The sequence below is a fragment of the Triturus cristatus genome, chromosome 3_2 (assembly GCF_964204655.1).
Source record: "Triturus cristatus chromosome 3_2, aTriCri1.1, whole genome shotgun sequence".
Taxonomy (NCBI): Eukaryota; Metazoa; Chordata; class Amphibia; order Caudata; family Salamandridae; genus Triturus; species Triturus cristatus.
This window is the reverse complement of record NC_140584.1, coordinates 930,142,246-930,163,348: the sequence shown is the minus strand read 5'-3', so window position 1 is coordinate 930,163,348 and position 21,103 is coordinate 930,142,246. Positions and strand designations below refer to the sequence as shown.

The 21,103-nt window shown below is 47.8% G+C and overlaps 1 protein-coding gene across 1 annotated transcript in view; it reads right to left on the bottom strand.

Annotated features, from left to right (window-relative positions):
- The window catches only part of LOC146858828 (uncharacterized), a 1,229,505-nt gene that overhangs the window by 818,773 nt on the left and 389,629 nt on the right, over positions 1 to 21,103 (bottom strand). The window contains exon 16 of the mRNA XM_085647127.1: positions 8,424 to 8,455. Coding sequence (XP_085503253.1) covers positions 8,424 to 8,455 — 32 coding nt within the window. The remainder of the gene's footprint in view (positions 1 to 8,423; positions 8,456 to 21,103) is intronic.

Here is a 21,103-nt window from a genome sequence, read left to right as displayed (position 1 = left end):
CTGAACACTGTGTACTGATTGTCTTGCTGAATGTAACTGTTCATTTTTTTTAATATTGCAAATGCCAATAAAAAACAGTAAAAAAAAATATATATATATATATATACATGAAGCTAACGTTTTTTGTAAAAAATAAACGTTTATTGATTTTCAACACAATATTGCTCTTGCCAAACCAACGACTTGGTTACCAAACATTCCCAATAGGCCCGTCTCCCCAAATAGGCGCAAATCTGCCCGCCTAACAGTGAAGGAGTACTGTTAGCCACAGAGAAGACTACTGCAGCAGCGGTCTACTGTCTATTGCCACAACCTCTCAATACAGCGGGCGGACAGCTATCAGCTTAATGGAGTACTTGGAACCCCCTCTGCGGCGGAATGATGGTAGTCCCATCAAGATCTAAATCAGGCTCTCTGTCATACTTACAGTGTATCCACGTGCAGTATAAATTGTCTCCTCTAGCTTTGCGCACTAGTCCATACCCTTCCTCCACGCCCTCTGAGGGGGTGCAGTGTTTGGCTATGCCTCTTTTGCCAACAGCTTCCTAATCACCAACACTATCCTGTGCTCCTGGGGTACACCCATGTCCTTAACCCCTTCAGTGCCCATGACGAGCTGGACTCGTCATGGGCCGCGGTGGCGCTGTGCCCATGACGAGTCCAGCTCGTCATAGACCCCGCCCGCTAATACAACGGCCGGCACAGGGCGGGGAAAGGGGCGGGCACTGAAGGGGTTAAGGATACCCAGTAATGCAAGTCTAGGGTTTGTCTCAATTTGCTATCCCACCACCCTAGACAGTGCGCAGCCAACCCGTGACCAGTATTGCTGTATAACCGGGCAAGCCCATACCACATGATAAAAGCCCCCCTGGGCTCCAGCACGCCCAGGCCCTCTAGAGGCAATAAGGTGTGATATGCCTAGTGTAGGTACTTAAATTTGCCAAGGTTAAAGCGTGCCAAAATTGCTAAGGTATGAGGGGTCAGGCATGCTTCCTGTCAGTCCACTTTATCCAGTTCGCCCACCCACTCCTCCTATCCTCCCCTCAGGGCGCCCAGTTGGACAGGTGAGTGTGTTTCCGGGGTCTTGTAGATTAGTGAGATCCCTGCTTTCCCCAAGGGACTCATCAGCAACCGACGCTCTAGCAGGCTATATTCCGGGACATCCCCAAGGACATCCTACATAAAGCTAACATTAATGATTAAAATAAATATATGTAGTATAAAAACTTTAAAAAACAAGCTAAACTAATTTGCTTTGGAGAGGTCAAATTCACTACTCCCACCCCAACCTGAGCAACAGTAGGGGACGTGTTTGACTTTAGAGGGGTCAGATATACTAATCACACACCAACATAAGCAAAAGTAAGGAACTTGGACTTTGGAGGTGTTCATTTTCCTATTCCCACTCCAACACAAGCAAAAGTAGAAAAAAGTTTTGGGCTTTGGGGGGAGGGGGTTAGACTCACTATTCCCACTGCAATCTAGTCCCATAGGAATGAATGGGAAGCCATTCACTATTACCGATTCGGTAAATACCGAATCGGTAATAGGGGGAGCATATTCAAGGGTGGCAGGGTGTCACATTGACACCCTGTTGCACCCCTGAATCGTGCATGTGTGCACATGTGGCGCACATACATGCCCTAAGGGCATGTATGTCTACAACATGGCACTTTTTAAAAAGCACAAAATTGCTTCTGAAAAGGTATTCGGTATTTACCACCAACTTGTAGTTGGTGGTAAATAACAAATCCTTAAACCAAAAATGCACTCACTTGAGTGCTCCCTACATAGGATTTAAGGATTCGGTAATTTACCGGTCCTTAAATTAAGGAATCGGTATTTTACCGATTCCTTAAAATAACGAATCGGTAATTTACCGAATCCTTAAATCCAGCCTCCTACATAGCAAGGGGCTAAATACCGGTCGGTAACGGGAAATTTACCGATTTTCGTCCGTTACCGACCTGTATTAGCCCACCTACATATGGTCCTCAATACCTAAAAAAATGATTTTCTTACTTTCTATATTCTGTCTCACAATATTTTTTACTTCAATATTTTTGACATTCTATTTCCGAACCATTAAATTATTTTACACATCATTTTATCGGAACACGGTTACAAATGATAGCGCTCTGCAAAAGAGATACAAGAGGAGACCAACGCTGCCTTGTGGACGGAGTGAATTATTTGTGCAAGTGTTTGCAGGGATCAGCACCAGAGTTCAATTACAGGATAGTAAATTAATTAAGGTGCTTGCATTCATGATTGGACTGAATGTGCAAGGACCAGTGGTTCTTTCAAATGTGTGAAAGAACCTCTGCTGAAGCACATGCATTACAGATTTCAAGCAACACAAACACATTTTAATTTAAAGAATGGCACTGTTACTTCAGAAATGGGGCAGTCGCACAAGTGCCACACAAGGCCTCTACTAGGCTCCTCAACACCCCAAGCAGGGAGAGCCAAAGGCTTGCTTGCTAGATTTAAACCAAGGTGGATCAAGACAGCACTCTATTTTTGTGTGTGCCCCTGCTGAACTAGTTAGTGATCTGGCTTGCTTTGCAGATAATCTGTCTGTTTTTAACTGAAATTTGGTACTTGCAGTTTGATGTACATTATAAATTCTGGATTACAAATATCCGAATCCAAAAGAAAAAGCACTGGCCAAGCAATACAAACCAGATGAGTTAGAACTCAGACTCAGTCTATCATGTCTAATGTGGAATTGCCTGTCTGTGACAAATGACAAAATGCAGAGTGTGTGCAAGTGTATTTTTGAAATGGTGTTTCTACAGGGCTGTGAAAGAAAGAGTCAGCACATATATCTGCACTGCTGCCTTGTACCAACAGGAAAAAAGAAATACCATATTTATAAAGAGTTATGCTTAATGATGTAATTAGCCACGATTGTGCTAGAAATACTACCTTAGAGGACCACTAGGGACCAGTGTCCTCTTTAATTTCGATGGGGTCACTAATAGCATTGCATTTATGAGATCTTCAAGACCATTGCAGATCTCTATTCTCACATAGAGATTTTGGCAACTGGGAGCCAGATCCTACGACTCCCCCAGTGATTTCTCATTTCTTAGTGGACCTCTTAGGGTCCAACTCAATGGAGCTGGATTTTCTCTACCTCAGGAGTTGCCAACACCTCTGATATCTGTAACTCAGTGGATGGGGACATGTTGCCCATTTCTCATGCTTGCTAACTTTCAAAGGCAAGCAAGCAGTATCTTGCATGAGATTTGCTCTTGCTGCACATGCTTCAGTGCAACCTTCCACACAATGAAAAGCACTTAGGTCCTGATTATGAATCTGGTGGTCCGAGGACTGGGCAGACTCACGAGGGTGCAGTGGTCCAACCACCGCCAGTCCGTCCGCCCTATTAGAACTTTGGCGGACGGTCACCATTGCACTGCTGCAACTGCCAGGGAACCGCATTCCCTGGCATTTCTGCAGCGGTCTGAGGGCTCCAATATGCTTGGTGGTGCCATGGGGCAGTGCCAAGCATATTGCAACTTTCCTCACCGCCAGCAGTGTCAGAGATTCTTCCTCTATGCAACTGCAGGCGGTGAGGAAAGAAAGGGGGACCTGCAGGGCCCCCTCTTGCTCCTGTGCACGGGGGTGCATGCAGAGGAGCACATGTGCCCCCATGTAGTTCTGCACCCCCAGTTCCTGCGCGGAAAGGAATGCACGACATGGTGAATTCCTTCTTGTGCAGGAACGTGTACTGGCTGTCCCAGGGCAGTGCTGTTTAAAGGTGCACTACGAGCCTTTAAACAGCTCTGCCACAGGACCGCCACACAAGTACTTGTAATCTGGCAGGCGGGATGCAGCGAAACTTGGCGGTGCGGGGCATGGTGGTGGTGTGCTGCCCTCTCCCGCACCACCTAAGTTGTAGTCAGGCCCTTAGAGTCAAGGTGCCTAAAATGTGTAACTTTACAGATATTGCAGATTATGCATGGAAAAATCAGTAAAGGTTGTAGTCTATTGAAAGGTAAGTGCATATAGGAAAGTATAAACAAAATATTCTTAACTCCACATCTACTTAACTTAAAGATAAATATATCATCAAAGTACATATAAGTGGAGTTAGGCAGAGAAAATCTATATATACCTACCTGTTGATCTTATTGTCCTCAATAATATAGGTATAACAATATTCCCTACTCGATATTCGGGGCCCACACCATCACTCATTATTTGGGGGCCTATTCACAAAGGTAAACTTACACTAGAGTAAGGCCTTATTACGAATTTCGGCGGTCCTGGAGGGGGCGGCATGCCACTGCCCTGCTCCAGGACCGCCGAATCTCACACCCACCCACCAGAATACAAGTAATTTTGTGGTCTGGTGGGTGGTGTGGGGTTCCCGCGGAGGTGATGTGTAAAAGCTCATTGTGAGCCTTAAACAGCACTGCATGTTTCTGCACTGGAAGGTATGCACCATGTCGTGCATTCCGTCCCATGCAGGAACTGGGAGTGCATACCTACAGGGGGCACTACAGGTGCTCCTCTGCATGCACCCCTGTGCACAGAGGCATAGGGCCCCCTTTGTTGCCTCACCACCACCCTTTTCATGGCAGTGCGACCACCAAGAAAAGGGTGGCAGTGAGGCAACTCAAACCATGCTCGGCGGTGCCGCTGCAGCACCACGAGCATATTTTGGCCTTGAACCAGTGCCAGACCACCACAGGATCATTGATCTGCGGCGGTAGCAGCAGTTTATTGGTGGCCCAAACACCACACTTATAATACTGCGGGCGGTCCTACAGTATGGCGTTGATTGGACCGCCACCACAACTACGACGGTCCCATAAACCGCCATAGTCGTAATAAGGCCCTAAATCTACATGTGTTCATTAACTGTTACACTTTTGAATAACTTTACTTCTTTTGGTCGATCACCTGTTACGAGAGTAAAATTAATCAAAAGTGTAGACTTACATTTCTCCTCCTCCATTGAGCCAGCTTTACGAATGTAAGTAACTACAGCCAAAAAGCAGCAGTAGTCAGTCCAGCACCACACATGGCCAACATTTGATACCTCAGCACCCTCTCATAGTAAATAATGGAGGTGGGGACTTAAAACAAAACCCATAGGAAGTTGAAATAAGATAAATTATTTTGAAAAATGTATATAAATTAAATTGAATGTTAAAAAGTTGTACATATTTTAAAAATAAATATTATTTAATGATAATATATTTAGATAAAATATTTTAATTGAATTTCAATGAATTCTATAAAGATCTTTTTTGTAATTTTGAATGCGTAGTAAGTAAACATTTTAGTTTATGTGGAATTTTTTATAAATATTTTCAATGTTTTTTAATTTAAATTAATTTAATAATTCATGTAGAAAAAGTTATTAGTTTAAAGTTAGTACTAGTACATTTACACATGTAGGTGGAAGTATGTGACACCAGGATGGGGATTTCTTCATAGTAAAGTGTAAGAAAAAGTGCAAAAGTTTATTACACTTTAGAAAAAACCTTTAAAAAAAATATTTCAAAATATTAATGTTAAATAATTTCAGAAATGTACATTTCAAATTGAATTATTTTTAATATATTATTTTTGAATTATTTTCTGACGTTTAAATTGTGAAATAAATTACCTCCTAAAGAAAAGTAAATATATTTGTTATTATGCACTAAAAATTATTTCAAGTGATGTATATATTTAAAAACTATGTTAAATTTGAATACATTTTATATATTTAGGCAATTGTTTTAGCTTTACATTAAATGTATTTATATTTTTAATTAGTTTAAATAATGTCATTTCATTTAACATTATTTCCCATGGGGTTTTATTCTAAGTCCCTACCTCAATTATGTGAGGGTGTTGCAGTACTGGTGGATAGCCATTTCTGGTGCTGGGCTTACTCAAGCTCTGAGCTGGAGTACATATACTACTCTTTTGGATCCATTTTGGCTGTAGTAACTTTAGGAGTGCAGTTTGTGAATAGGAATGGTACTCCCCATTTGTGGCTAAGTGCACACCTATGCCCCACTCAAACCACTCATTACTCCTCCCTTAACCCTGCACATTTTGTAGAAGGTATTCCCTATTTTCCAGCCATTCCTCTCTGTCCCGCCCACATTACCCTAAAAAACATATGTTTATGTGTGTGGCGGCCCTGCAGTTTCGATGGAGATCTCCGTACATAAAAAATCAGTATAGGCATAGGTGGAACCTCCAGATATAGGTTTGCGAATAGCATTTTGTAGTACGTTAGTTTTACTTTTTTAGCACTACAAAACATAATACAAGTAGCAATTCGATAAAAGCTTCCTACGTTTGTTCATAGTTTGTACCAGGTGATGCAAGGATTCCATGCAAAGCAAGGTCATTCTGTTTTAGAAGATTTGCCATTGTTCTGAATCCTTGGAGTGTTTGCGCTGGTCCTGCCGTGCTGTGTACCCTTTGCATGGATTTCCAGGGTTTTGGCGGTATGTGATGCAAAGGTATTGGGCACCTTACTCACACCACCTTCAGCTCAAAAAAGCTCCCTCTGCATGCAAAAGGTAATCAGCATTGCTGTTCATGCTGCTTTGGATCCTAGCTGGAGATTAAGGGTCTTATTACGAGTACGGTGGTCCTCGGTCCTTAGGACCGCCGACTAGAAGTGGTGGCCCAATCACCGCCATCACTGCGGGTCCGCCTGCAGTATTTTGAGTATGACATCGGACTGCCACAAGACCTGCGTCTCCACCAGGATCCCGGAGCAGTCACGCAGCGGAAAGGGGCAGGAATATGAAGGTGGCGCCGCTCCATTGATTCAAGTCAGAATCTAACAATCAGGCGCACAACAGGCTTGGCGGTCCTCCTGTGGGTGCAGAGGACCACTATACTCGTAATAAGGCCCTTAGTGATCTAAATTGGAATAAGGATAACCTGGTAACTGTGTTAGGTTTAGGAAAAGTACGATAGGGGTGGTAACTGTGTCAGATATAGGAAAGGTACAATAGGGCTGACGCTGCAGGCAGGCAGTGATGGCAGTGGGCAGCACTGTTCGTGACCAGCTAAGAAAACCTTTGGGCCCTGGCACTTATTTGTTATGTTTTACAAATGCCAATTAGATAACTATCATGCAAAAGACTGCACCTTCCTCCTTTCCACTGTGTCTAGAACTAAATGACTCAAGCAGCCTGTACCTACAGATACATTTATATGTGTGGCCACAGCTGAAGAGAAAGGTGAAGGAAAGACTCAAGCAGCCTGTACCTACAGATACATTTATCTGTGTGGCCACAGCTGAAGAGAAAGGTGAAGGAAAGGAGATCTAGGCGCTTGCTCAATACCCTAGGTCAGGCTTCTCCAACCAGTAGGTCATGAGATGCTGGTAGCTCTCCAGCTACCGTTAAGTAGCTCTCCTGTGTGCAGTTCAACCTAGTAAATCAGAAACGTTTGTTTGGATCAATTAATTTATGTTTACAAAGATTAAAAAGAGTGTATTTGAGGCAAAAATGTGTGTATTTTGTATAACTAATAAGCTGATGTTAGGTGAAAAATGGTTGAATTTCCAAAATAAATATAAATCTACTATTGGTTGATAATTTATTTGGCATTAGGGAGACTTATTACTAGCATTATTACCTTTGTGCCAGGAGCACTGCAGTCATGGCTGTATTACACATGACAAGGCATTCCAAATTGGAAAAGTCTTTTTAACATTACTGCTGGCAACCCTGCCTGGTGCATGGACATGTTTACTGCTTGTAAACGTGCATAGTGTGGTAACTAATGTAATCTGGGTTGATGTGTTCACTATACTAAATATTAGTCGTTTGGGATGATTTTAATTGAACATAAGTAGCTCTTACCAATGAAAGTGTTGGAGACCCAAGCACCAGGTGCTTGGGCTTCTGGGAGGTCCGAGACATCAAGATTTGCGGTGAAGCCTCGCCTACCCCGCCCCACAGGATGCTGAGGTCTTAGCACTAGCACGTACCTACTCTAGTGAGACCTGGACATGGCTTTCAACACCCAAAACCTCACTCTACGTTGCCTAGCTGTATTCTCCAGAGGCCCATGTGCTCGATGTCCAATGAAATGGAAGCTTACATTCTAGATGTGTAAAGGACGCAGGACCTACCTTGTTTGCGCTCTCATGTATTGTGTAGACATCTGTTAATAAGCTGTACCAGTCGCAGGTTTCCATCCTGCCAACTTGCTTTACATCCAGACAGTGGATGCCACTGATTTTTGCTGTGCGTTATGCAAGTGGTCAGATCACTGATTCTTATTATCATGGTTAGAGGCAGACAGGACACCCCTCCACCCCCGCCCCCAGAAGGACCCATTTAATTAGTTCATGTACAGGATTTTCTTGAACATTGCACAGAGGTCATTAACCATCACAGTGGCAACAATACATTTCAGCGTCAGCGGAAGGAGACACATACCTTGGTGACTTGGCGGCGCTTCGCGGGGAGACCTAAACACAATATAGCTAATTAGTCCACTGCTATTTGATAATGCATTTCCCAGTTTAAGCAGACACTAATAAGCAACAATCCTAACTGAATTACATTTTTAATTAACTTTCATATTTGAAAAATCTCGCAACCACTAATGATAAAGCAAGGTGCAACTCTTAGCTGTAGCAAAGCAAATACTTAACGGGTGATGATATGAACATTGGGGCAAATTGAATACATTCAAGGCAATTGATTTTGCATTATATTTTCAACTTGATTTCAAATACACATCTTTTGTCGGTATGCCATATCTTTTGCAAGTTCAAAATGTACACTGCTGTCTGTTTATAAGTAGATATGCAAAACTATTTTATACGTTATATCATATGTTAATTTCAGTTATGCGATGACATATATTGTTGTTAGCAGAGCGCTCTTCTATCATTGCGATGGATTCTTTGCACTGATATTAGGGATACAAGTCTGTAGCTAATATAGTAGATGACAGCATTAAGAAAACCAAGGTTTTTAGTAGAAGAGTGCAAAATATGAAATTTTCTTATGTTAAATGTTGCAAAACGATCTGAGAATTTCATGAGATTTTGCGAAATTCTCAGCACAGTATTTCATGTTAAATTGAACACAAGGGCATATCTCACATTCAAAAGTGAAATGAGAAACCGGCATAGGGACTAGTTTGGGGAGTGAATGTCTCGTACACGACTCTTGTCAAACTAGTTCCCTTAAAAAAAAATTGAAATTTTGCACCACAAAATGTGTAGAATGTAACAGATTTCGAATAACCGAAAATGTGTAAATTTGGGAATATGTCAGGCCTATTAACTTTATACAGGCCTGGTTTTAAGAAGGATAAAATTGACCATATAAGTTTTAGTCTCATGTATGTAGACTTACGCCATTTCACAATATTCTGGTACTGGAACGCTGCACCTGGTACAATTTGTAAGTACAGGACTCTTACAAGTTTGTAAGCTGATGCAAAGTGTTTATAAAGTAAGAATCTTGGATGACCTAACCCATTAAAGATCACAATATTAAATAATCCATGTAATTAGGAATGAGTAAAAAGCTCCTGTTAGGGTTCAAAACATGTTTTGTGAGCCAGGAGTGTTGTTTGCCAAAGTGATGCCATTATTAGTCAACAAATGTACAGAAATTACAATTTCTGTATTCTTCAAACATGTTTCCACATTTTTCTGTATATTTGGGATAATGTTACTGGTTACTGGCAGAAAAGCTAAACACTTACGAGGGACAACACCGTACACAAAAGAGACCGCTCCATACCCCTCCCCACTCGAACTCGACGTACAGAATCTTAAAACATCTCCGGTTACACCTCCCCTGTTCTCGATGTATAGTATTCCAGAGCTAGCCAGCCTGGTTTACGTTTTAGGGAAATAAGATATGCATGCAAATAATACACATAAAACACACAAATCTACAAACACATACACATATATGTATTCACTAAACACACTTTGTTAAGGGACCTATTTTTTACAAAACTTAAGACATTTCACTCAGAAAACACAGCTCAAGTGAAGTTACAGGTATGAAATAATACCAAATCCTGTGATAAGGGCCAGTTAAAGTTAGTTACAAAAACCCACAACACCTGCTGCTGTCTTGCCCTTCCCCCCAGTGGACTGCTGAAGGCCTCACACATGGTGTGATAGATGTGGTCACAAATGACACTTATTTCATCACTAGTGACATTACATATCACTTTGACGTTGATCAATGACATCTGATACAGACTTCTAGCAGCAGATTCCTTACCTTTCCACAAGCATCAGACTGGATCTGGAAGATTTTTTGTGAGCAGTACCCCTGCGCACCGGTAGGTTTCGTTGATCCACTCCCATCCGTCACCATCTGCGCCGTAAATAATGTGGTGGTACCTATATAGGTACCACCCAGGTGCACTGATGTTAGTCTTTTCTTTCTGCACCAGCCAGCGATGATCCTGAGAAGAACTAATCCTCTGTCACTTCCTGACAGGTATTTTTTGACATTTTGTTGACTTCTTTTGAGGTTTACCTCTAAGTGTGTCGAGGACGTCCTTGCACAAGTTGGGTTTAAAGCCCTGCGGCGTCTGTCATCAGCTGATGTCACCAAAGGACCTGTACCTTGTGTGCCTTTAATGTTTGGAGCATGAGCACACCAAGGCGCGATCCGAATGTGGCTCCCAAGGCTTTCAGGGAGCAGTCACTGAAGCTGCTATCGGCCCAGCATGCCACTCCGCGGTGGTTGAGATAATGGTCAAGGGGAAGGTCCCGGGATAGTTCACGGAGCCCGAAGTCATCAGGACATTCAGGTACGAAGCATAGGAAGAATAGTAAGAAGTCGAAGTCGGCTGATGGGACGAGGGAGCCTCGGCGCTCTATGCCTCGCTCTCCAGAACCTGCACCTGGGCCAACTCCACACCTTCCTGAATTTCTGAAGACCGGAGCAATCCCCGCCCAGTTAAGAGAGTTCTATAAGGCCATGCGCCTAATTTTTGGGTGCTCCAAACCCGACGACGTGCCTTCGGGCCCTTCTGCTTCTGCACCGGTGGCTCTGGCTCCAGTGAGCCCCAACTGATCCATTCATGGATCAGGATTGGCACCAGTTGAGCCTCTCAACATTCCCCGGTGCCAGTCCATCATCATCCCTGACTCCGACACAGAGTCGAAGGGGCATCGTCTGATGCCGACGGGAGCCCTGCCTCCCAGGTAAGAGCCTGAGCCTTATTTTCATCGGTTAGGTCTTGGGGTAGACTGAGAGGGGTCGCTGGGCCCTATATAATACCAGCCCTATGTCGAACAGAATGTGGACTGGTGTTCGGACCTGGGTGAGGTCAGCCGCCTGGATACTTTTCCAGATGCTGGCCTGCTTTCTCCCCCTGTCGTGGCTATGGAGGAAGGAGCATCCTACGCAATGGTGGTGCGTGGGGCAGATGAGATCCTTGACCTTCAGTTGCCCACAGTGGCAGTCAAGAGTAATCTCTTGACGGAGGTGTTGCAACCAGGAGTCTCCATGTCGGAACTCTTACTCCCGTTCAATGATGCTCTCACTGATATTCTTTTGGGTATCTAGTCCAAACCCAACACAGGGGCTCCTGTAAATAGGACGATTGCCTGCCAACATCGCCCACACCTGGGGACCCAAACGTCCTTACCCAACACCCTACCCCTGAGAGCTTGGTGGTCCAAGCCTCCATCTCTCAAGGCGCTTTCCCTACTGCTCCCCCGGATAGGGGATCCAAGACGCTAGACTTATTTAGACTTTGATGTCCAACACTGCATATCTTTTGGGCTGTTATTTTCACACTATGTGGGATACGGTTGCCCAAATGCTGCCACAGATCCCGGAGGAGGCCTGGGCTGTACTCTCCCAAGTTGTCACCGACAGGAATGACACGGCAAAGTTCAGGATTCGTTTCGGACTTGATACGACTAACTTGCTGGGCAGAGCAGATTCCACAACAGTGGTCCTGGTACTGCGGTCCTGGGACCGCTGTACTCACAGGGGCGGTCCGACCAATGAAATCCGGCCGCCGTGCAATAGTTGGACCACCAGCAGCCCACTACAACACCGCTGGTACTGCCAGGATCCTGGATCCCATGGTGCTTGCGGTGTTGGAAATGAGAAGGAATGGAGGAGGTGCCTATCCCAGCACCGCCATCCATTTTACAACTTGCCCTTCCACAAGCCTTTTCATGGTGCTGCTTCCGCCATGAAAAAGCTTGCGGAAGGGCAAGCAGAGGGCCCCCAACAGGTCCTCCTGGCAAATCTGCCCATGGGTGTGGGTGCTTCCCCACATGTGCATGGTCGTGCGTGCACTGTGTGGCATGCACAACATGGTACATGTCACACACACCATGCACGGATGAGCATTCGGTGCTGTCACTGTGGCGGTATGCTGTATAGGCTCTCCTATGAGCCAAAAATACCACCGCCATGAGACCGCCTCAGCACTGCCTGCCTAGGATTATATTGTAATCCGGCAGTCGGGCTCCCCACGGCCTTGGCGGCTTTATAAGACTGCGGCAGTCCTAGCCGAAGACCGCCAAAGTCGTAATAAGGCTCACAAGTCTTCTGATTGAAAGTCATCTTGGACCGGGTAGTTCATAAAGCGTAACCAAGCTCCTATCCACTGCCTTAATACGTGAAGAAGAGGCCCAAGTCCACATCTTTTGCCAAATGCAGAACTTAGTCTGCCTGCTACCCTCCCTGTCCAGTGCTCCCTCTCTGTTGCAGAGCCCCTGTCCAGGTGGTTGTGTACGTGGAAGCACTGGCACAGTCCAGGTCATGCAGCCATACACTGACCATGGCGTCCTTCTACATGCTGTCTAGTTGATGTTAAGCTTAATATCTTCCTCCTAACCCTCACAACCTCTGGTAATGTCAGGGGGGCTTGACCGCAGAGCCTGGCATTTGGCCAGGACCACCATCCAAACTCTTTCATAGACCTTTGGCCATGAACTCCAGGGTTTGTGGACACAAGACATGGCCAACAGCCAGCATGCTGCATATCCAACACCTCCTGCACCTAGCCTTTGACAATGTTTAGTGGGGGTTCGATGCAGGGACTGAGCACAACGTCCTCTGAGTCCTACCCCCCACAATGCATGTACCTTTCACCATCCACTATGGTGATTGTCTGCAGAACCTGTACTTTGGGCAGGTCTTGTGCCCAACTCCCTGCTTACCAAACTGCTGCCACAGGACTTGCTTAGTGGGCACGGGGTGTAGACCCTACAACAACACTTGTGCCAATTAACCAGCTCCATAATCCTAGTAGTGTGCAATACGCTCTAGGTTCTGCAGCTTAGTGGACTCCGGACACAGTGTGTCAGTACCTATGCTAAGAGTGCTCCCAGAACAGACCTTTTCCATGCAGCTTTGCTTTAGGATTTCCATTTTACTTTTTTAGAATTTTATAAATAAATATTAAATAATAGCAGATGTACCTTGGAGATCGGGGATCCTGGATCAGATTTCAGATTCCTAAATCTTGCGTGAAAAACAGTTCTTTTTGTTTTAATTTTAAGGTCCATATCTGCTTCAGTGGAACGACCACATCCTCCCTTGGTTTAGAGGATGCTTTGTTGCCGTCTTAGGCTCTATACTTTGCTTTTTTTCAGGACACAGCCTGTAATGGGTGATGCAACCTAGATTTTCAGTTGCTGCCCATCATATTGCATGGATCCCCAGATTCCCTGAGGATCGGTGAAGGTAATGAAATGCCATAGCATGATCTAAGTTACATGACGTGTATCAAAATGCTCTGTAAGGGGCCAGATGTACAACCCTTTTTTGTGCTCGCAAACGGGAGATCGGCCAATTTGTGACCGCAAAAAAGGATCCTGGCATGTACAAACGTTATTTTGCGAGTCATTGCGTTTGCGACCTTCGCTATAAGGAAGGGGTGTCCCTTCCTAATAGCGTGTCTCAATGCCATGTACTATTGTTTTGCGACCGCATTTGCGTCCGCAAAACACTCGCAGTTTACCAACTAGTTCAAGTAGGTGATAAACCACTCGCAAACGGGAAAGGATCCCCAGGGGACTCCTTCTCCTTTGTGAGTGTGTGCGGAAATATTTTTTAAGAGCAGGCAGTGGTCCCAGGAACCACTGCCTGCCCTTAAAAAATGAAACTGAAAAGTTTCATTTTTCTTTTTTAAATGCATCCCGTTTTCCTTTAAGGCAAACGGGCTGCATTAAAAAAAAGAATTTAAACTGCTTTATTTAAAAAGCAGCCACAGACATGGTGGTGTGCTGACCCCAGCAGGCCACCATCCCTGGGAGTGCTAGCCATTCCCAGTGGGGTCACAAATTGTGCTTGCCTCATGTATATTGGAGGCATGCAATTTGCGACCCCATTGGGAATTGCAAACAGTGTCTGAGACACTGTTGTACATTCACTATAGTGAGTCGCATTTCGATGCAATTTGCGACTCGCTAAAGTGAATGGTCGTACATCTGGCTCTATATGTGGCCTCAATGCCCAAATGGTGTTGTAATAACAAAGATTTGCATACTGTCATATGCGTTAAAAATTGAACACTATCTTTAAATACTGGAAAAAAATATTTCACACAGTCCATTAAATACACAGAATATACTGTGAAACTATGCCTTGTTGTTGAAGTCTTTATAATAAAAAGAGTTATAAAAAAAAAAAATGCCCAGAATATGCTGTCCTAGTTTAAATAATATTAATCTTATAACTATGAGGTACAGTAATTTATAATGATGACACTTCCGTATGGAATGCCCAATCAATCAATCAGTGGTTTATAAAGCGCGCTTCTCATCCGTGAGGGTCTCAAGGCGCGGGGGGGAGCAGCTCCGGCTCAGTCGAAAACCCAGGTCTTGAGGTCCTTCCTGGACCTATGCAGGGTCGGGGAGCATCTGATGTTCACCGGGAGCTCGTTCCAGGTCTTGGCTGCGATGTAGGAGAAGGCTCTCCTGCCTGTTCTGTTTCTGCGGACGCGGGGGACTTCTGCCAGTGCGAGGTCGGCGGAGCGGAGGTTCCTCTTGGGTACATGGAAAGATACTCTCTCGTTAAGGTATTTGGGTCCGATGTTGTTGAGGGTTTTGTAGGCGTGGGTGAGGAGTTTGAAGGTGACCCTCTTCTCGACGGGGAGCCAGTGGAGGTCTCGTAGGTGGTGGGTCATGTGTTCGTGACGCGGTGTCCCGAGGACTAGTCTGGCTGCGCTGTTCTGCATGGTTTGGAGTTTGTGTAGAAGGGTTCTGTTGATTCCGGCGTATAGGGCGTTGCCGTAGTCCAGCCTGTTGGTTATGAGCGCATGGGTGATGGTCCTTCTGAAGTTGGGGGGATCCATTTGAAGGTCTTGCGGAGGATGCGCAGGCAGTTGAAACTGGTGGAAGCGACGGCATTGATCTGGCGGTTCATGGAGAGGGAGGAGTCGAGGACAATGCAGAGGTTTCGTGCGTGGTCTGTAGGGGTGGGTGGATTCCCGAGGGCGGAGGGCCACCAGGTGTTGTCCCAGGCAGAGGTGCAGAGTCCGAGGATGAGGACCTCGGTCTTCTCTGAGTTGAGCTTCAAACAGCTACTTTCATCCAGGCTGCCACGTTTCTCATTCCTTCCTGGAAACAGAGTCTAGTGTCTTCAGGATTCTTCATGAGTGAGAGGATGAGCTGGGTGTTGTCGGCGTAGGATACAATGCTGAGTCCATGCTGTCTGACAATGGCAGCGAGGGGGGCCATGTAGATGTTGAACAGCGTGGGGCTGAACGATGATCCTTGGGGTACTCCGCAGTTGATATCGGTGGCTTCAGAGAGGAAGGGAGGGAGTCTGATCCTCTGGGTTTTGCCGAACAGAAAGGATTGGATCCAGTCGAGGGCGGCTTCTTGTATCTTGTATGTTGAAGTCTGGCTGCGAGCGTGCGGTGTGAAACGGTGTGAAAGGCTGCGGAGAGGTCTAGAAGGATGAGGGTTGCAGTGTGTCCCTGGTCGAGTAGGATGCAGATGCCGTCAGTGGCGGTTAGGAGGGCAGTCTCGGTGCTGTGGTTGTTGCGAAATCCAGAATGGGAGGCATCTAGGATGGAGTTCTCTTCAATGAAGGCGGTGGGCTGGGCGTTTACGAGTCTCTCAGCAACTGTGGCCGCGCAGGGGAGGAGAGAGATGGGCCGGTAGTTTTTCAGGTCTAATGGGTCGGCCGTTGGCTTATTGAGGAGGAGTTTAACCTCCGCCCGCTTCCAGTCGTCTGGGAACATGCCACACCTGAAGGAAGCGTTGATGGTCCGTCCTAGTTCGGGTGCGATGGCGGCGGCGGCCCTGTGGAATATATGCATTGGGCAGGGGTCTGTTGGGGCTCCTGAGTGGGTTTTCTTCATAGTCGCAGTAATGTGTTCGACGGTGGCGGGGTTCCAGGTTTGTCGGCTGCGTTGGGGGGGGTGGTGTCCGGTGTCTGTTCACTGAAGTTGTCGTAGAGGAACTTGATCTTCAGATGGAAGTAGGAGCTGAGCTTGTCGCAGAGTTCCTGGGAAGGTGTGACGTCCGTGGCTTCGCTGGGGGGTTTTGCGAACTGTTGTATGACATTGAACATTTCCTTGGCGTTGGTCGCGTTGGTCTAGACTTTGTCTCTTATGAAAGTCCGTTTGGTGTTTCTTTTGCGCTGGTGGTATTCCTCCAGGGCGCTCCTGTGGTTGTTCCGTGCTTCCGTGGTTTTCTGGTTTCCCCAGGTTTTCTCTAGGCGTCTGCAGGGGCGTCTGGCTTCTTGTAGCTCAGTGGTGCACCAAGCGGCCTTCAGAGGTCGTTGTTTGGTGTGGTGGCGGAGGGGTGCGAGCTTGTCGGCGCAGCGGGAGATCCAGCGGTGAAGTTCTCTGGCTGCGGAGTTGGCGTCGGTCGTGGCGCTGGGGGGGTCTTGGAGGAGGGTGTTCCTCTGTGACCTTGCTCCAGTTTGTTCGTGGTGGGTGCGGGGGGGTTTGGTTGCGGTGGTGGTGTGGAAGGTGAAGTGGACGCAGTGGTGGTCCGTCCAGAGGGGCTGGGTGGTGTGGCTGAAGCGGATGTTAGTTCCTCCAGCGAATATAGGGTCACGGGTGTGTCCAGCTTTGTGCGTGGGCGTGTTGACCAGCTGCTTCAGTCCAAAGTTGGTGAGGAGAGCGGTGGAGTCGGGGTCGTTGCAGTTTTCGAGGTGGAAATTCAGGTCCCCGGGTAGGATGTAGTCCATGGAGGTGATGGCGTGGGGTGCGGCGAGCTCTGCGATGGTAGTTGCGGACTGGGTGCGAGGTCCCGGTGGTCTGTAGATGAGGGTGCCGCGTAGTGTGGTCCTGGGGCTGGTCTGGATCTGGAAGTGGAGTTGTTCTGTGTTGGAGCGAGGGTCGCAAGTGCTGGATGTGGAGAGTCAGAGGGGGTGCTGTGTGCGATGGCGAGTCCTCCTCCTGGGCGGTGGGGGCAGTCCTTCCTCTGAATCTTGTAGCCATCGGGGATGGCAGTGGCGATGTCAGGGCCGGGGGTGGCGTTAGTCCAGGTTTCCGTGAAGAAGGCGACGTCGGGCGAGAGGGTGTTGATCAGGACCCAGATCTCTACGGCGTGTCGGTGCAGGGAGCACACGTTGAGGAGGATACATGTCAGGGTTTTTGTGGTGCGTGTATCAGGCGGGCCTTCGGCAGTGGTGTGGGTTTTGTTGATGGTGAAGGATCTGTGGAAGGGTCTGCACAAGAACTGTCCATGAGTGGTGTTCGGCGAGGCTCTTTCGCAGTCGGTGTGTCTTCCGGCCGCCATCAAGTAGGGGAGGGGGGCGGGACTGGAGGTGGGGTGGCGGGAGCGGGGCTGTGTTGGTGGGAGACTCGGTTTCAGTTTGATTTTAGGTAAACATCAGTTTAATTTCAGGTAAAGTTAAAGTTATTCATTGTACTTGACTTGAGGATTTGACTTCATCCATTCGATTTTCAGGCCGCCTTTTCCCACCGCTGCTGCCCCTGCGGCCTGAAAATCGAATGGCAGAAGTCAAATCCTCAAGTCAAGTACAATGAATAACTTTATCTTTACCTAAAATTAAACTTAAGTTTACCTAAAATCAAACTAAAAACGAGTCTCCTAGCAGTCAGGAGAAGACCAGGAAGTGCTGGGTACAATGCGCGGAGGCGGCGGACTGCCGGCGTGAACCCAGAAGGCGGAAGGGTTCTGGCGCTTCTAGCAGGCTCTTTTGCGGTACGATGTTGGAGCAAGGACAGGGTTCAATCCTGCGTCCTTTTGAAGATGGACAACATCTCCGCGATACGGTATGTCAATCACTTGGGGGATGCCCGATCCCGGGCATTGGCGAATTTGGCGAAAGACTTTTGGGGGTTCTGCCTGGACCATCATATCTCGGTCACAGCGGAGTATCTTCCGAGCCACAGCAATCAGGTGGCGGACTGGCATTCGAGACATCTATACGATTCCAGCCTTTGGAAGCTGGACTCTCAAATCTTTCAGTGGTTGAACACTCTTTGGGGCCCCTTCTCGGCGGACCTCTTTGCTTCTCGGCTGGACCATCAGGTTCCTCGGTTCTTCAGTTGGAGACCGGATCCACTGGCCCTGGCCACGGACGCCTTACTTCAGGATTGGAGCGTGGACCAGGGCTATGCATTTCCACCTTTTTCCATGCTTACGAGGACGGCGGCTCAGATCCGCAGGCAGAAGGCAGAGGTAGCCCTGGTGACACCTTTTTGGAGATCTCAAGTTTGGTTTCCGGTTCTTCTGGAACTTTCCTGGGATTTTCCAATCCTACTCCCCCTGTGTCCTCACCTGCTTCTGAACACAGACAGAGTTCCTCATCAGCTAGTCACACAGGGGACGCTCCACCTTATGGTGTGGCGACTTTCCGGCACCGGTGGGCGCTGCCGGGCCTTTCGGGACACGCTGAGACCCTCTTGTCAAAGGCCTGGGCAGACAGTACCACAAAACGTTACTGATCCGCCTGGGCGAGATGGGTTCGTTGGTGTCATTCCCATCCTGAATTTCTTGGCAAGCTTGGCGTCAGAAGGTTTGGCGTATCGTTCAATAAATGCGATCAGGTCAGCAATTTCGGCAGGTCATGCTCCGCTAGACGTATCTCCGGTTGGGGAGCATCCGTTGGTCTGCAGACCTTTGCGGGGTATCCGGTTGTCATTGCCTCCGGAACTTCGTTATTCCGTCCTGTGGGATGTCAATCTTGTGTTGAATTTGTTTCTTTCTTGGCAACTCAATAAGTACCTTTCTTTGAAGGAGTTGTCTTCTAAACTCGCTATGCTGCTGTGCTTGGTCTCCTGCAGGAGAGTTTCAGACGTCCGGGCTTTGGATATCTCGGCACAGACTTTTTCTCCAGAAGGGGTCGTTTTCACGATCGGCCGGCGCACTAAGTCTCATTCCCGGTCAGTTTCCTACCCTGCTTTTAGAGACAACCCGAAACTGTGTGTGGTGGACTGTTTGAACACGTATGAAGCCTTAACGCTAGAACTCCTTAGTCCGGGCGAACAACAACTTTTGATAGCTCTCAAAAGGCCACACAAAGCTGTCTCTTCTCCTACCATAGCGAGGTGGGTGCGTTGGGTCATGCAAGAATCTGGTATTGATACGAAGCAGTTTGGCGCCCATTCAGCCAGGGGCGCCATGGCCTCTAAAGCTTTCGCGCTGGGAGCGCGTTTGAAAGATTTGATGCGTGCTGCTGATTGGTCTTCGGACTCCACTTTTAAAAGGTTCTATTTTAAGCCAGTGCTGGATGTGGCGCAGTTGGTAGTAAGGAAGCTTTGAACTAGCATAATCCGAAGCCTCCGGTCCTGCCATAGAATCGGAATTTGCCTAGCATCGTGACGATAAGTTCCAATTCTATTAAGGACACGGTGGCGAGGATTATCCCTCCCGCGGCACAGTGGTGCGAACCCTCACGTATGGCAGTAAGTAATCGATTTACCCTTTTATTGTGGTATTGATGACGTGATTGCCTTTCTTTTGACACGATTCTTGTAGATTGGTCGGCATTGTACGTTTACATGTGTCGTTGGGGTTTTTTCCTCGACTTACGTTGTTTTGTCTTTCCAGGAAATGATGGTTCAAAACAGGACCAGTGATGGAATGGCGTGACTTACGCGAAGAAAGAGGAAGTGAGGAAGGGGGCGTGGCCTAGCCACCGACCGTGATGGCTGTGTAGGCTGGTAGCTCCGCTGTAGCCCTTCTTTCCAGCTCCATCTGTGGCGGCACTGATGTTGATATCGCCGCAAAAATGACCCCTGGAGGCGAGTGAGGTCGGTGGGAAGCGGCGGCTACAGCTCTGGACCGCTCGTTGCTTGCGGAGCGGAACGGCGCCGTGAGTGGAGAGATGCTGCGTGGTTGGGCCTAGGACTGGACCTGAAGCTGGGGCCTTGCGTGCTGCGGTGGGCCAGGCCTTGACCGGTGGCGGTGCCGCATCGGAGGAATTGCCGTGACGCCGGCGGAGGAGGCGGTAAGCGGCGGCGGGGCGGGGGCAGCAGCCCCTTAAACACTGGGGCTGTGTGTGGGCTTTAGCGGTGGCACCGCGGTGTCAGGAGCCGCGTGTGTGTTGGCAGACCGGCGCCCGGCTGGAGCCCTGCCCGTGGCTGTGCCCGGGACCACCCCCACCCCTGAGTTTCATCTATGGCCCATGACTGCGGATGCCACATGAACCCATCCTGTGAGGCCCCCACTGAGCCCCCCGTTGAGGCCCTCCTCCACTGCTGCCTATAGTGAAGTTACTGGTGCCTCGCCCTGTGTTTGGCCTGTATGGATGCCCTGCACCTTCTCTTCTGGCACTGCGTCATTGCTCGCCTGTGGAGCCTGTGTTTGTTCGGATGTGCTGCCTATTGGTGCCACATGGCTCGGGCCTCTGTCCTACCCCGCCGTTGGTCACTCTGGGTGTTGCAGGGGTGACTGATAGCGTGATAGCTGCCCAGGGGACTGCGACCCTGCCTTGTCTTTGTCTTCTACGTATCTGAGACCATAGTGGCCGGTGGCTGACTCGTGGTACTGCTTCTAGCCGCCCATCCTCACGCTGTGCAGCCAGTACAGGGGGTATGGGGCGTAAGGAACCCCGACAGAGTACACTCCCTTTCAAAGCTTCGGGGCCCAGCACAGCGGCGCAACAATCTATCATGGCGGAGGGCGGCGAGGTTCCAGCGATGGCGGCAGCGGGCACGGAGGGTCTCCTGGCTG